At 41.8% G+C, this 17,216-nt stretch overlaps 2 protein-coding genes across 3 annotated transcripts in view; one reads left to right on the forward strand and one right to left on the reverse strand.

Annotated features, from left to right (window-relative positions):
• The first annotated feature begins 2,252 nt into the window (after positions 1-2,252).
• Positions 2,253-13,354, forward strand: LOC103353306 (aryl-hydrocarbon-interacting protein-like 1). The gene is made up of 9 exons (XM_008276220.1): positions 2,253-2,348; positions 3,774-3,953; positions 4,322-4,510; positions 5,611-5,787; positions 6,350-6,491; positions 10,564-10,779; positions 11,041-11,183; positions 11,896-12,037; positions 12,672-13,354. The coding sequence occupies exons 1-9, from the start codon at positions 2,253-2,255 to the stop codon at positions 13,352-13,354; spliced, it is 1,968 nt and encodes a 655-aa protein (XP_008274442.1).
• A 255-nt stretch (positions 13,355-13,609) lies between these two features.
• drp2 (dystrophin related protein 2) overlaps positions 13,610-17,216 on the reverse strand; it is a 94,934-nt gene continuing 91,327 nt past the window's right edge. For both annotated transcript variants that reach the window (XM_008275549.1, XM_008275542.1), the window contains exon 24: positions 13,610-17,121. In XM_008275549.1, the coding sequence (XP_008273771.1) occupies positions 17,102-17,121 (20 nt within the window). In that variant the 3' untranslated portion in view covers positions 13,610-17,101. The remainder of the gene's footprint in view (positions 17,122-17,216) is intronic.

The following is a 17,216-nucleotide window of genomic DNA, read 5'->3' on the forward strand; positions in this document are numbered from 1 at the left end:
TAGAATAAATTACAAATAAAGCTGAGTAAAGAGACAAATTCTCTCTTATTAAACTAAGATCATCCCAAAATAGCCTTGACAAAATTAAGTGTATTTTAGTGACTTCAGTTAATGTCTTCGGTCTTCAGATCAGACCTGCTGTCTATTTAAATGGAGAAAGTATTTGTTGTACTTTTTGATATCTTTGTGTGCACCATACTGATCTGGTCAAGCGGACGAAAAAAAAAATGTTGGAAGGTAAAGGCTAAAAGACAATCTCCAGTCAGTTTCTTGTTTTTCCATGACCACAGCTTCTAATATTATTAGAAGGTTTAAGGTCTGTAGAAAACCTCCCTAGATGTGACCACAAGAGAATAACTGACCCCAGGTTGAACAGAAGGATAGTTCAAAAGGTGGAAAAAGAACCAAGTAAAACTCGAAAATGCATACAAGCTGACCTCCAGTGTCAAGGTACAGCAGTGTCTGGGTGCTTTCTGAATGAAAGTGGGTCTGTGAAAGAACACAGACCATGACCCCACTTCTGAAAGAGAAACAAGAAAATCTGGCGTGTTGACAAGTCACAGTCCTTCTCAGAGAATGTTCTTTGGACAGATAAAATAAAATGTTGAGCTTTTTGGTGAGTCACATCAGCTCTAGGTTCACAGAGGCAAAAAAAAAAAAATATGAGCCTCTCAGAAAAAGACACCATCCCCACTGTGAAACACGGAGGAGACTTTAGCTGCGTTATTTTCTGTGTCTCGTACAAACTGCCTCGAATCTGTACAGGGCACAATGAAATGAGAAGATTATCAAAGCACTCTGGAGTGAAACATACTGCTCAGTGTCAGAGAGCTCTGTCTCAGTGGCATTTCATGGCTCCTCCAAAGGAATAATGAGCCAAAACATACATCTAAGAGCTCCCAAGGAGGGATAAGGAGAAAACACTGGACCATTCTGAAGTGGCCTGCTGTAAGTCCTGATCTTAATCCAACTGGAATCTATGCAAAGAGCTGAAACTCTCAGCATGGAGAGGGCACCTATCTACCATGAGAACAGTCTGGTCTGCTGAAGAGGAGTGCACCAAGCTGTTAGTTAAGAAGTAGAGAGCTCATTAGCAGTTGCAAAAATGCAGTGAAAGGTGGCTGCAACATATTAGAGAATGTGTCAATGCTGTTTTCATTTCTTAAATTATTCAAAAATAATAAGATTAGAAATAAACAATATGCCTGCCGTATAAAATACAGAATATATATATAGGTCCTTTTTTGTTAGACAGGTTTTTTTCATTGACATTTGTAGTCCAGTCGTACGTTGGTGGCAACCATAACTGTGTGAATGCCTTCTCCATCAAAATTATTAATTCTTTATTTTTTTTAATCTGCTTTTTATTCAACTTATTTGTTTCTGTCTATATCTTGTGCCCTGTAAAGTGACTCTGAGTATCTTGAAAAGTGCTATACAAATAAAGTGTATTATTATTGTTGTTATTTTTTAAAATTATTTATTTTATTTATTTTTTAAAAGTATGAAACAACAAAAATCTGAATCTGTGTTTTTGAGACTGTCATCAGAACACTGTACATATAAGGTGAAAATGTCAGTCCAGGGTATTTACTGGTGATTTTGCTTGTCTTGTGCCTTCCAGTATATAAAAAATACCTCACTGACACATTAACACGGTGAAAAAACTTGACATACAGTTTTTAAGTCATTTTTCAGCACAGAGTGGTTCAACAAAATAGCCCAAACAAACACTGTTTTTTGACATTTTATCAACCAAACATCGGATAATGATCAGGAAAATAGTCATCAATGATTAGTCGAGGCCTTCAGATTGATCACTGGCTCCATGAACATTTCAAGGGTTACCTGATGCACACGCTTGTCATGGCCAGACAGCTGCTTCACTAAACCGTTGTGACGCCGTCAGAGAATTCTCCTTCCTTCCAGAAAGATCTTTACGTGTTCGAGAGTGATCTGGGCCTTTCTCATGCACACAACTCTGGGCCCAGTGGTCATCTCCTCCTCTCCTGCTCCTTCCTGCAGGGATTGCCCCACCAATCGCAGGGGTAGGCAAGGGATTAGCTCCTCAGATTAAAGTGGCCATCTCCAAACCCTACCTAATCCTGCCATCTGTCAGAGAGCAGCAAACCAGCCAAGACTCTCTCCACTAGGCTAATTAGAAAGCCAGGAGAACACACACCTCGAGGGTGAAAAAAGAAATCTCAGAAACACACACTTTTCTGTCTGGTATTTCTGAAGGCAGAGGGACAATGGAGGACACGTACCTTCTCAACCATCCAGGAGTTAAGAAGAAAATTCTGGCTGGAGGCACCGGACCACTGCCTCACTTTCCACCTGGGACGAAGGTATCCTAAATGACAGTTAACCTGATGACCTGAATGATACTGGGTTCATAGTCAGTGCTCTGGAGGGAGTGAATCCTCGTGTAATTACCATTGTGTTGTGATGAATATTCCTCGGAAAATTTCTATTTTTAGTGTCTATTTCTAGCTGTTTGTTGCATTGCCCACGTCAATTAGATTCTGTTGAATTATTCATGAAGTGAGGAAATTTATTCTGTATCTGGCTCACACACACAGAGCAAACATTTGGTCAACCAAATTGCAACATGTTTTTTGGCACTGTGTCTTTGTTTCTGTTGATCCACTGATCTGCTGGTCTCCGACTTTTTTTTTTTCCCCTCCCATCCTAGTCGCATCCAGCCATATGGCAGCGAGCCTGGACACTGTGACAAATATTTTCCATGACAATGCCAGCATGAATTTCCATTTACCTGTGTGTCTGTATCATAGTGTGTCTGTGGTTGTGTGTGTGTGTGTGTGTGTGTGTGTGTGTGTGTGTGTGTTCCTCCCCCGGTGAGGTGATTCCCAGTTGCTCACACAGTTATCAGACCATTACACACAATCTGTAAGGCTATAAATTGAAGGTTACGCGGATCCAACATTATTTTACAGTCAGGGCGACGATAAAACCTTTGTAAGGCTTTTACAAACAGATGGAACATATAATGAAAACTGACATGTGTGTGTTACATATAAATTGCCTGAAATATATCATGATAGCTTTCGGTTAAAAAGTCTTTATTGTAAAAAATTAAAACTTAAGGTTTGGGTTCTTGCCACCGGGGGGGGAATTGCAAATCATACATTTTTTAACAAGTACAGATTGCCCAAGTTAAACTCTATTTGTTCCTTTTTTTAATCGACAGTATGCTGTTGACACACAAAACATGTTGGGAAAAAAAGCGAGGGAGGAAAAACTCACAACAATTCCCCGCTGTATGTAGCTGGAGAAGTGAGAAAAGTGAGGGAAAACATGATGTATTTATGTTGTCTGCATGCCAAACATACAAATGCTGTCTTTTTGAAATCCACTGAAATCGTTGCTTAGCCAGTGATTAAAAGATTTTTCAAGTGTGCCATCAATGGAGCACATTAACATTCACAATGAAGAGAAAATCCACGAGCTTTGAACAGATGTGGAGATCATTCACAGACATCCGGAAAATAATCCCATTGAGGATTCTTCACTACAAGAAGTGATTCTGTTTTGAAGTACAAAGTAATGATTTAAGTAATGTGAGGAAAACAGTTAAGCATTAGCAGCCCTTTCTACTGTATGTCTTTGCTCATTTATTTGTTGCATATTTTGTTGAAAAACACACAGTGGCCACTTTATTAGACCATATGAAGTGGCCCCTGAGGGAAGTTTCCCTCATTAATCTCTACTCTTTGATTCTTCGTGTTCCCTACTCTCTCTTCCTGTCCAAGCTGGTTTTCAATTTCCAGACGCTGCTGGACGACTTTGAGCGGACTGTCATCGACGACAGCCGACTGGCTGGCAGGCCAGCAGAGATCTTTGTCGGGAAGATGTTCAAGATGGAAGTCTGGGAAACCCTGCTGATGTCAATGAGGATCGGAGAGGTGGCTGAGTTCTGGTGTGATGCCGTTGTGAGTTGAATTACAGACTGCACGCACACTTTCTGAGTTATCAAACCCCTGAGAGGTCCTAATAAGTGTTCATGAGCGAGGAAGGGAAGCTTTTAGTCCTCATTATGATGCACATGAGTCAACCTTGTGTAGCCTGCTACATGTTCAGTATTCTGCACACAAACAGAGCAATCTTTTTGTGCAAATTTTAGTGTTTTTCCTCCTGGAGAAAAATGTAATTTGCAAGTAAGATTAGGCTACTTCTCGTGTTTGCCTTGTAGAACTGATTGGCACGGGCTGGCAGCACCAGGGGGTTAGCATGATTAAGTACTTGTATGTCTTGTTTTAGAGCCTATGTTCATGTTTGTGTTGATGTTCTCATTTTGCAGCACACAGGCTTGTACCCCATTGTGTCCAAGGGAATGAGGCTGATTGCTCAAGGGAAAGACCCCCTAGAGGGTCAGAGACACATGTGCGGCATGGGAAACATGTTCCACTATCACTCCACTGGTTTCCCAGAGCTGGATGAGCTCATGCGAACTCCTCAGCCGCTCATATTTGTCATGGAGCTGCTGCAGGTAAGCACCAATGGTTAAATGCTGCATGTCACAGTGAACAGCCAAAGAGGATGGAGTCGAACAATCAGCTGTCCTTGAATTCTATTCAATAAGCAGCTTCTCTCACATTTTAGTATCTGTAAACAAAGGCTGACAGTAAAACCCACATTTATCTATTAAGTCATTTCTTTTCTAAAACTGAGACACTATTTTCACAAATCCACTGACAGCACTGACAAAACTCAAGTCCCTCTCTGCCTAAAAGATTCAGCTTCGAAATAATATAATATCCAGAACAAGCCTGAGACTCACCAGGAGTTGGTGGCAGTAAGTTGAATAGTTGATAGCTTCACTTTTTTTTTTTTGTACACCAGTTGACAACTCTGCAGTGGTGGAGGAATTTAAATTCTTTACATGAGTTAAAATAGTGATGCCACAATTCTACAAGTGCATAAGTAAAATCCAGGCTTTAAAAATGTCTCCTTCTACAATAAGAGGTTTGCCAGAATAATGTATTTAGGCCTCCAAAGTAAACACAGTCTGCATAGTAGCTTCTTTTAGGGTGTTGAAATATGTAGGCCCTTAATTATACATTTATTTTAAACCATACATGCACAAGATTGTATTTTGTGCACACAAATGATTGAGATTAAAAAGAATGTTCAGTTTTATTTTAGGAGAAATTAAAATTGTGTTACTGTTGCTGGTGACCTTGAGCAGGTGTCAACGTTATACCTTAAAACAACAATGCAGAGCTTTTATAATATTGTATTGCATTTCTCAGCTCTTCCTATTTATAGTTTATTTTCTTTTATTCCTGTCACTTTTTGGTGCTCTTTCTTGTATCTATACTGCTGCAACAAGTGAGTTTCCCCATTGGTGGTGAAAAATAAAGTGCAATCTAATCTAATCTAATCTAATCTAATTCTGCATTAACCTTGATCATAGCTCTAATCATTTTTAAAAATGAACTAAAAATCTGTGTCCACGGGAATAAATGTAATTAAAGTTGCATTTAAATACTTAGTAATGTATGTAGTAAATGTATGGACCTCTTTTGTGTTCATTTCCATCGTCAGTTTTTTTTTTCTATGTTTGCATTCTGTCCCTGCTGCGTCCAGGTAGGAGACCCGTTGTCCTACCACAGAGAATCGTGGATGATGGAAAAGGACGAGAAGCTGCAGACAGTGCCCAGCCTCCACATGCAGGGCAACGCACTGGTCAAGCAGAGACAATTCAGAGAGGCCGCCAGCAAGTACAAGGAAGCCGTCCTGCTGCTGAAAACGGTCCAATCCAGAGTGAGTGAAGGATGAGGGAGCGAAATGATTGCTGTGCCGGCTTATGAAACCTGAGGTTTTCTCAGGATTTTAGGTTTTTGGGACATGCAACTTGTTCTTTTCCAGTGGGAGATTCCTGTTTTCCTGTTTTGCTCTGCTTCACTGTGTCCCTGATTACAGGCAGTTGGGTGGGAGGGCTGGCAGAGGAAAGAGGAGGGGGAGCTGTGGAGGCCTGTCTAGGAGGAGAAGGGGGGGGAGGGGAGTGTAAGGATGGAGGAAGATGTGTGTGAGATATTTTAATAAGAGAGCACACAGGATTCTTTGTGCATGAGATTGATTTTTGGCAGCTGTAGATACATTCAGAAGTTTGATGTCGAAAGGCTTACAGATAGTTGGCCTTTGTGCACACAGTTAGTAAAGCGTTTGGTATTTTTTAGTGTCCCACGTTTGAATCCGTGTGAAAATATTAAAACCTACTGAATTCGCCTAAATTATTAATATATGTGTTGGAGCTGCCAAGCAACATAGCAGCACTATGAACATGCCTTTGTTCTTCCATCGCTGCATGTCTCTGTGTGTGTAGGAGATGCCGGGTGATGTAGACTACATTAACTTGGGTCGAATGATCGTCCCCCTGGAGCTGAACTACTGCCAGTGTATGCTGGAGCTAGAGGAGTACTATGAAGTGATAGAGAAAACCACGGAGCTGCTGGACAAACACAAAGGTAACGGCAAATGCGTGAACAGAAAGAACCGTTGGGGTCTGTTCTGATTATTCTCATTATTTTTGGCCATGAGACACGTCTTTAATTTTCCTGGGAGAATTGCCCGAGCACACTTTGTTTTTCTCCCTGCCTCACATTCACACGGTTGCATCACTCTTGTCAAACCTGTGAGTGCTTTATTGGAGCTAACAGGGTTAATCCTGTGCACAGAGGTAGTTCAACAGTGCAAGGTTGTTATTCACTCACTCCCCCCCTCCTCCCCCAGAGATGTGAACCAGCAAACATCCCATATGTTCACAGTTCTCTAACCTCAAGGCTGCTGCTGTGCCAAAACTCTGAAAGCATGCATTTTTGCTATCCACATTTGTTAGGCATTCAAGTGTAATTTATGTATCACAGCCATTACTTTTTAAAATGTATGTAGATCCTTTGATTCCAGATATTTTACTTAGTTTTTTATAGAGCTGTAAAAGTTTTAGAAATCTCATCTTTGTGAGAAATATTTTCTTATTCTGTCGCCTTTAGGATTGCTTTTGTGCCCATACATACCTGAGCACAAGGTCGTGTTTTCTTTATAAAGACGAAACCTGAAAGTCTGATCCTTACTAGTGAATAGAGAGTCAGAGAATCTTCAGTGGAATAACCTCCAGAATGTGCCATTATATCGACATAACCGCAGGAATCATTGATTTTCTTAGCTGAAAACAAATTTTACCTTTAACTGCTTAGAATTTTGACTTTTGCTTACTTATTTTCTTGACAAGCGATAGATGAGAAGACTGATACCATTCATGTCTATTCATTAATTAGAAAGGAAAGCCAGGGGCAGGGGTGGTTAGCTCAGCTTAGCTTTGCTTAGCATAAAGACATTCATCAAGTACCTCTCTGGTCACTGATTAAACAGCCCAAACACAGTTTTTATGTATCAAAGTTACATATTTAGAGATTTGCCTATAAAAATAATCCCTCCATGCCTTAAAATGACCTTGATGTAACTCTACACTGTTGCTTCTTCTACAATGTGCAGATGTCTGATCTCTATCTACACCCACGTCTCTCCGCTTGCTGCAGCTTGAGCACACCAGCTCACCTGCAACTCTGCTCAGTTACTATAAAACCACTACACAATATCAAGCTGTAAAATTAATGTAATTCAGCCAAACATGCCAACAACTGTGAAGAAGAATATTGGTATGGAAAGTCTCATCCTGCAAGTTGGCAAGATTGTTTGTTCGGTGTGTTACGTATTAAATCCCAAAAGTCTGAATCCATATTTTTGGGACTGTCATTGGTTCACTCTAGTTTCAAAATTTAAATACTCAGTCATGATTTTTGACTGCTTATTTCACATATTTCTAAACATTGTAAACAAAACACCATATTGACATGTTAACAAGGTTAAAAAAATTGATTTAGACTAGGTGGGGTCTTTCACAGTGTAGCCTACCTCATGTCATGAAAACAGTATTTAAAATTATAAATAGCTTCAGAATTGATATATTTAAAGTACCATTAACATCAGGGGTTAACACATGTTCATGTTAGCCTGCTGTCTTTTGCTGTTATTACAGAGAAGTTACTGGTCTTTGACAGCTTATATTGCTGATAATGTGTCTTCTAGGAAATAAAGAACACCCTATGGACATGTTAGCAAGGTAAAGAAAACAACAACTTGATTTTCAACAGATGGTGTCTCCTGGTTGTTGATTGTCACAGGGGATGTGAAATTGGTCACAATTTTCTCATTTAACACTTACCAAGAAGCAGATAGGAAGTATTTCCTAAAATGTATTCTTTGGCAATCAAGTCCATGAAATGCTCCAGACTGGTGAGTATAAAATGAAGGCCTGCATGCATTACTTTCCACTTCTGGATATGAACACTATAGCAGTAATTTGAAAGCGTTGTAAGAAGCTGACAGGTCAGGGTCTGCTGCCTGCTCTGGGTTTACTGCAGTGGCTGTTGCATGTGGCAGCTGTGTCTTCAGAGAGAGTGTAGGAGGGCTGAGGTTGGCAGGCAGCCCTGGGAATTGTACTGTCATACCCATGGCTACTCATATAATCTTAGTGGAGCCTCACATGCTGGCACAGTCTCCACTTCAGAGCCTCATGAATTATGCCTCTCACCCAGGGACAGCATCCATTGAGGCGGCCTTTATTTTACACTCTATTCCTCAGCCTGGAATTTCAGTTTTACCCTATACTTGCCTTAAAGTGTGTTTGTGTGTACTTGTGTTACTCAGGTTGTGAGGTTATAAATCTGTTACATGCAGCCACATTATAGGATTCAAATCCCTTTTGGGGAAAAAAGGTAAGTCTCCATAACATAAATTATTGCATTATAAGATGATGATTTGTTTTAAGGTTAGAGTAAGGTTAGAAGATCTGCTTCAAATTAAGTTTAGGGTCGGGCACGTCTCTAGGAAATGAGCGTACGCTGATGTAATGCATTCTGAAATGCTGGAAGCATGTCTATGTCCGTGACAGGAGGAAGAAGGGCGTGCACGAAAGTGAAATGTGGAAATGGTGGGCAGGAGTTTCTGAGCTCCACTGGCCCTGTTCGAACAGTTGTCACAGAGCTGCAGCCCTCTTTATAGCGCTTCAAAGAAAAATCCAATGATAAACTAGCATCACCAAACCCTCTTCTCCTTTCCCAGTTTCCTTAGTGTCTCTTTTCTAATCCCTTCATCGCTTTATCTTTAGTTTTATTTTCATATCTTTCCACAACAACATCTCTTTTTCTTCTCCACTTTACATTCTTCTCCCTGTTGTTGTCACCAATATCATGTTGTCTCTATCAGTTCAAGTCAGCCACTCTGACGCTGTTTCATCCCTTCAGCCCAATTGATCTTTTGAAAAGGCTCAGTGCAGCGACGCTGCTTTTGCCAGAGGCGACAGTAAAATCTGTTTAACTGTTGGGCTGGATGAAGATTTAGCATGGAAGAGAATTAAACGCAGAGAAGCAGAAAAATGGAACCATCGGTGGGTATCTAAACCGAACACATGCAAAATGAGACGATAGATGAGACATTGGTGCTACTTTCATGTCTGTAGTAAATATAAGACTGCAGCTCGCAGCACATTTAGCACAAGATGGGAAACAAAGATTGGTCCAAAGGCAACAACTTACACTGACATGTCTAAAGCTCACTAACTGACATGTTTTATTTCATTTGTTGAAACAATGCAAAACAATGTGCTAATTAGGGAGCCGTGGAATTTAATTTTGCTAATGTTAGACAGAGATAGGCTGGTTGTTTCCTGTCAATCAATCAAGTTTTTTTTCTGTTTTTTTTCTTTTTCTTTTTTACCTTGTTAATATTTCCTTACGATGTTTTTGTTTTTAAAAAATATATAAGAAGACACATCATTTGCAAAATAAGCAGTCAATGCCATTTACATACCGATGACAGTCTCAGAAACACAGATTCAGACTTCCAGGGTTTTAACAAACCTCAGGAACCAATCCTGTTAGCTTGCAGGTTGGGACTTTCTGTATTCTTCTTCTTCTTCTTCTCCACAATCAGTTTCCGGTTCAAACGTATGTGGATTCATGATTTCAGTGTTCATTGTGATGGGCAGAATGCAGCGTTAGAGGCAGAAGCGAGCCGATGTGCTTGAACACATTCAAATGGTTTTGCAGTGTTACATCTAAGTTTTTTGAAGGCATGAAGGGAATATTTTCATGCGGAAAATGTCTAAACATTTAACTTTGATACACAGAGATGAGTTTTTAAGGGTTTAATCAACAACCAGAGAGGGCCTTGAAAAACAGACACAAGTGAGTTTTATTTGAACTCTCTGCTAGAAAGCGAATCCATCTCAAAATAAGACATAAGGCTTTAGAGTGGAATAAAGATGCAGTATGTATGCACTGTTTGTTCTGCAAACTCAGTGCTAATAAGAAATACACATGACACTACACACCTACTCCCTGTCCTAAATGCAGACAAATTGCTACCTCAGCTTCAGCAGACAGACCTGATGTATTATTAAATATCCAAGTTAGACATTCATAAATCTGTTTTTGCCTGTTTTTCTTTTTATTGTGTTGTTTTTTTCCTACCTCTCAGACTGTGTGAAGGGCTACTACAAGAGAGCGAAGGCCCACGCTGCCGTGTGGAACGAAAAGGAGGCCCGGAAAGACTTCAACATGGTGGCCCACCTGGACGTCACCCTGGCCTCCCTCGTCGGTCGGGAGCTGAAGGCTCTGTCGGAGCGCATGAGAGAGAAGTACTGGGAGGAGAAGGATAAATACTGGAACATGCTGGAGAAAAAGGAGAATAAAAGTGACGAGGAGGAGGAGAAGGAGGAGGAGGGACATGATGACGAAGAGAAGGAAGAAACAGAAAAAGGGAAAGAAGACCTTGAAACCACCGAGAGTAAGGTTAAAGTGGGAGAGGAAAATGGTTCAAAAGAATCTCCAATCAAATGTGCTGAAGTTCAGAAAGAGGAACTTGGCGAAAACAATGTCACACCAACTGAGGGGACATGTGTCATAGAAGAAGCAGACACTTCAGTCAATCTGAGCACCTGTAATGACAAAACAGAGGGAAAGGACTGGCAGCAGATGTTACGACTGGTCATGCTGCTGCAGGATGAAGGAAACTTCCTCATTAAAGAAAAAAGCTTCGAAGAAGCCTCTGAAAAGTTCAAGGAGGCTATAGAATATGTGGACCTACTTCAGAATAAGGTAATGGGTGATAAAGGGAAGATCAGTGAAAGGAAGTGAGTAATTATGCAGTCGTTTCAGGGAAATGAAATGTAAATTACAGCTTATTGTTGTGATGATGACGTCCAGATGGAGATCAGGATTGATTCTCCTCATATTAACAAACACCAGTTCAATCCATTTACTGTGATGAATAGTCGAACATGCCAGAAAGTAGTCTTACAAAAGGATTGTGCCTCCCTGTGGATCGTAAACTGTAATCATCTGTCATTGTTGCTTTTTTTTTTTTTTTTGCTGAAGAGCAGCTGTGGCATTGTAGGTATGCTGGCAAAGTGAAGAGCAGAGAAAGAGGGCTAAAAATAACAGCTATCCACAGAGATATCACTGTCACCACGCTCGCCAGGCTTCTTTTCTCTTTCTTAAGCTCTCTCTGTTCTGCCACACCTCACTGTCGAACTCCCTCACGCCTTTCACGTGCAACAAACTCCCTCTTCTCGTCAACCCGTCTCCTTCCATATTCCTCCCCTCTGCCTCTTACATTCCTCTGCCTCCTCTCTCGATCATCTCCAACATCCACTCTTCATCCTCCCCTCCCAACGCTTTATATCTCGGCCTCTATTTTTGTTCTTTCATTTTTGTTTCATCTTTTCATAATTTCCTCCTCCATCTATCACCACCGTCTCCTCCAACACTCGTCCTCCCACTCATCTCATCCACTCTGTTCTCTCAGCAGGTGGATAAATGCGGCGACGACTGGGAGTCGCTGGAGAAAGTGCGTCGTCCGTTGGTTCTCAACCTTAGCCACTGCCTGCTGGAGCTGAAGCAGTACCAGGAAGTGGTGAAGCTCAACAATGAGCTGCTGAAGAAGCACAAAGGTAAAGTGAAGATGGAGTTTGCAGCAGGGGGGGAAACAAAAGTCTTATAGAGACAGGTACATGAGCATATAAATACACTCAGGTTTAGCTTTTTTCTCTACACACCAATATTTTTAAGCTTAAAAATATCAAGATCTGATGCCAGTACAAATGCCTGGCCGTCGGCAAATGCCTGCCTTCACGCTGCAGCACTCCTTGATCTTTCAGTTTACCAAGGAAAGAAAAAAAAAAAACCCAAACATTCACAACCGCAATGCTGTGTCTTTCTTTTGTTCCCCCGGCACCCACCCATAGACATCACAGTCAAAAATGAATTCATTGTTTTCTTTTTGTTTCTGCTATGATGAATTATTTATAGTTGAGGCTGATGTGAAATTGTTGCTCTTATGCTTTCCTTCTCCCTTCATTTGCTCCTCTCCGGCTTTCGCCTTCTACTTTGCCTGTCTCCTGTCTCACCACTGGCGTTCACTGTAGTTCGTGCATCCTCCCTGTAGTACTTCATTTTACCTTTAACGTCTTGTTTTAACACTTTCAAGTTTCCCAATCTCCCTGACCCCTCGGTGCCTCCCGTGGTCTTTACATGCCAATAATTATGTCATTTATACTTATTCACTCTCCTTCTTATACTCCATAGGTAACTTCAAGGCAGTGTACCAGAGGGCACGAGCACACGCTGCATTATGCAACGAGGATGAAGCTCGGAGGGACTTTGATATGGTGGAGAAGCTGGACCCAAAGTTCAAACCCTTTGTTCGGCAGGAACTGAAAATGCTGGGGGAGAGGATCCGCACTTTGCACACCCGCCAGAACAAGACTTACAGAGATGCAACGCAGGAGAAGTGGGGGCCCGGTGGAAGCAAGGCCAAGGGTGCAGCAAGAAAGAAGAAATCTGCACAGAAAACAACAGCAGAAGCAAATAAGACGACGATTCAGGAGAAGGAAAGCTCGGAGAAACGCCCCTCTGCAGAGACGGAGGGAGTGGATGAAGCAGAGAAAAATCCAGATGTGAAAGCAGAGCCGAGTTATACAGAGGCAGAGTGTGGGAGCGGGATTGAAGAGGGTTTTGACAGCAAAAATATAGAGAGGGTCGAGGTTCATGGAGCCGGTGTGGGTGCACCGGATAATCGAGCAGCGGATAAAGATAGCGATCCTGTGCCCGTCAGCTCAGGCAAAGATAATGTAGCGAGCAAGAGATCAGCGCGTGATAAGGGCAAAAAGAAGGTCAAATGCCAATCAGGTACTGCACCGAATCCAAACAGAACAAGCTCAGGGAACAAAGACACCAGCAGTAAGACAGGAAATGGTCCATCAGAGTAGACCACCAACTTGAAATGATCTTGTGTAGCAGTGATGGAGAAAGAAAAGAATATAAACAGAGGGGGGAAAAAAGATAACCAGTCCAGCTTAAAAACAGGAAATATTGATTCTGCCAGCATACAAATCCAAATATAAACACAAAAAGGAAAAATTAATATAAACAGCCTGTATCTGGCACCATTCTGAGTTAAGTTTCATTGTTCAATTCTCAAAGGGATAACTGCAGTCACATGAAAAGCACAGGCAGACGAGGAGTTTGCCAAATACAAAGTTTTTATTTCTGTACATAAACAGTAGAAAGCAGCCAGTAACCCACTTGTTATTACAGTAAAAAGCCTTTCTTCAGAAAACTTTTTATACAGATTAAAAACTCCAGAGAAAAGACAGAAAGAAGTGTTTGAGTTCTGGACAAGATAACAGAAAATCAAAACCGTTAAACCATAAAAAAAATTTGAATGATTAATGAGGTATTAATGGTGATTTAAAACAAACAAACAAAAAACAATAAAAGAGAAACCTTAGTTGACCAGTAAGGTATGAGTGTTTATATATATATTTATATATGTGTGTTAGTGCTATCAACACCTTGCTTGAGGTGAGGTGGTTCATTGTTCTGTTATGTGTCGTGTGACATACGTGTGTCTTTGTTACATGTAGATGGCTGAGAGGAGGGTCAGATGAAGGGGCGGGGGAGAAATGATCGGGGTCGTTAGTGTGTCGGCCAAGGTCTGGGCGGTGATAGCAGTGTTCTCTGGGGTGACCCTTGCCTCCGTGGACAAAACCTTTTTCTTCAAATCACACAGCTTCAGTCATGCCACGGGGAGCAGAGTGTGTGTTAGAGTGTGTAGAGGGTAATATATGGAGCCACCAGCAGCATAGAAAGATGTACACGGATCAGACCTCAGATGATCGCACAGAGATGAGACTCGCTGCGTGACTCCCCTGCAGCGGGACCACCATCCATTTAGGTGGCGGTGTCAAACAGCGGCAGAGAGGACAAACTGTGAATAGCAATGCAAGTCTGTCACACAACCACCTTGTGTATTCATGTCATTCTGCCACCTCTATATGCTCTTCAAATAAACATGACAAATGTTGACATGCAGCCCTGTGGGGAAAGCCTCCTCCTCCTTCTTTTCCACAACTTGTGAAATTACATCATTTTGCGTACCCACATACAACAAGTACAGAGATACTGAGGGTGATGGGTAATCATCAATGTGTAATGAGATGTGTAAATACCAATAGATAAATGTCTATGAATAAACATCACTTGTCAGTGCTTTTTTTTCTTCTTCTGCCTCCCATGAGCTGAGCAGCTGCTCTTTGTTCTGACTTGTGAGAGTTTTAACAAAACAAATCTTTAAGCGGTGCTGATGCGGAGATGGATTCAACAAATCATCATAATAATAATAATGACTATCTTCAGCAGCTCAGCAGTGGCAGGCTTCAGTGGAGGTGGAAGTGAAGAAAAGCAGAGCTGTGTTTGGGAAAACAAGGCGCTCTCTCTTGCTTCCCTTAAGGCTATTAGCATTTGTATTATGAACGGCACATCACCTTTACAACTCACAAACCTGCGGAGCTGCGTCCTTGGGGACAGTTCCCTAGCAACAGTATCAAAACTAACAGGCAGCGAGTGCTGAGGAGAACGGTGTCAAATGTGAGTGCGATGTGCCTGGAGGGGGAGCCCATAATGAATGCAGCGCATGGGTTTCAGTCTCGTGTATGAGAGGTCAGGGTGCCTTTTTAAGGGTTGTGTGTATATCTCTTTCTTTCAGTCAGAATTAGGTGGTAAGATTGCAGAGAAACACACAGAGCCAGAGCTTCATTGTTTCAGGCAAACTCTCGTCCTGCTTCTGGAGATTTTGCTGTGGCAGGCACATCAAAGTGGATCTCTCCCACGAGCCCTCAAGCAATGAATGGATTGGGCTTTTTTTTTTCTACCTTGCCTCTCTTGTTTCTCAGATCTTTAGTCCCTCCAAGCATCCCCTGCATCATGGGTTCACTCATAAAAGCCTTACTTAACGGGTTTCAACCTCAGGATGTTCACATGTTGTGATCCACACTTTTCCATTCTTTCTGTCACTTCCAATTGACCACAGGCCCATCCACAGACTGACATACTGATACACAAACAACAGACGCAACCTCCTTACCTGAATGTAAAATGTCATGAAAAACAAAAAAAAAAACAATAATCCAGTCAGACATACTCTTGTCTTATATGGATTCCGTCTGGTTTTAAGGCATTAATTGACTGTGCTATGATGAGAACAGAATGCACCCCATGACCCTGAAATGATGAGGGCAAAGCCATTTCAACGACGCCTCCTTATGTAAATCTCAAAGCAATTAAGTATGCATTAGCGAGGGGAAAATGACACATGTAGAGTCAATAGCTACTGTTCTTTTCAAACCTACATGGAATGAAGGGATTATTGAGGATGAAGTCGGTGCAGGACTGCGTCATGTTGATGTGCCTCGTACCCTCCCTGTAGCATCGGGAATTGGACTAGCAGAGAGAAAGGGAGCTTCAGCCTGGAGCTCCGTCTTTCTCTTTCACGGCACACAGCAGGAGAACGCTGAGATCCCAGAGAGGAGGCCTGTTTGCTCATATTTATCAGCAGACAGTTCCTCAACAAACCTCAGTTCCACTCACAACACAAATTGGCTCAAAACTGAGAAACTCTTCGGGATCCAGCGAATGGGAGAGACGAAATCCTTCTCCATTTTTTATCAGTGTGTGTAGCGTGTATTTTTAGTGATGTTGTTGATCACGCAGGGAGACGTTTGTTGTTTGTGGATAATGCAGGAAGGGAGTGAATAGGGAGTATGTATGTAGCAGCATACGTGTGTGTGCACGTATAATGAGTGCAGTTAGGTCTGTATGAGCGTAAAGGGCTCACTTAGGAGAGGCGAGCAATGAGAGCGACAAGCAGCTTGAGAGGATTAGAGGAACACAGTGTGTGCATACAGAGGCGCTGTGCTAGCGGGCACTTTGGCTGTCTTAAATAAATCATGGATTTAACTGATGATGTGTCATTCTCACAAAGTAAATAAGCTTGTTGTGGGTGCTGTCAACTCCTTGACAATCTGCACCACGCAGCCACATGAAATGCAGTCAGCCCAGCCCCGATCTAGTTTACACCAGCGAGCTGCAACTCACCATCTCCCTTCACAATTCAAAAATAACAACCATGATAACACATTCAAGGAGAAAAAAACAAAAACAAAACACAAATACTGAAGACACAGGCATTTTGACAAAACAAGGGGGATATCCTTCCTATTTCCTTTTGCATTTTTCTTTTGTTTTTTTTAAAGTTCCTTTCATGGAAGGTCCAATTTGTGCTGTTGACTGATATAAAGCTTCACACCTCCGAATGACTACACAGATACTGGTAAGCACAGTGTGTTGGCTGGGCATTTTCCTTTGCTTTAGTCTCTCCCTGACCTGCTGCTAACATTAGTTTCCTTTGGCTCGTTAACATGGTGTCAGGCTGCGCTACTGAAGTTATGAAGCACAGCCTGGCCAAAAGGACATCAGCGTGAGCCTTTTAGCAGTTTGCGTGAAAAAGGCTTTTAGTGCACAGAGTTCCAGTAGAGGGTTAGCTCTGAGTGTCATAGATGCTGCGGTGGTCGCAGGGCCGGGTGTATTGTGGCCTGACCTCAGCCGTATGGAGCTCCTCCCTCTGCCATCAGGCATCCTTTCAGGCTTGCAGTCTGCTCCTCCAGGCCCACGCAGGGTTAGATGTGTGAGGTGGTGCCTGAAATTAGGAAACAGAAGAAAAGCAAAAAAAAGAAAAAAAGGAGGGAAAAGCTTTTACAAGTTTTAGACACACACGCAAAAGACCAAGCAAAT

The sequence above is a fragment of the Stegastes partitus genome, unplaced genomic scaffold (assembly GCF_000690725.1).
Source record: "Stegastes partitus isolate 25-593 unplaced genomic scaffold, Stegastes_partitus-1.0.2 Scaffold2, whole genome shotgun sequence".
Classification (NCBI taxonomy): Eukaryota; Metazoa; Chordata; class Actinopteri; family Pomacentridae; genus Stegastes; species Stegastes partitus.

Excerpts from the sequence above, each read along its gene's own strand:
- LOC103353306 (XM_008276220.1), top strand. The coding sequence starts at position 2,253 with ATGGAGGACACGTACCTTCTCAACCATCCAGGAGTTAAGAAGAAAATT. Across the intron at positions 3,954-4,321 it reads AGTTCTGGTGTGATGCCGTT|CACACAGGCTTGTACCCCAT; the intron begins GTGAGTTGAATT and ends CTCATTTTGCAG. Across the intron at positions 4,511-5,610 it reads TTGTCATGGAGCTGCTGCAG|GTAGGAGACCCGTTGTCCTA; the intron begins GTAAGCACCAAT and ends TGCTGCGTCCAG.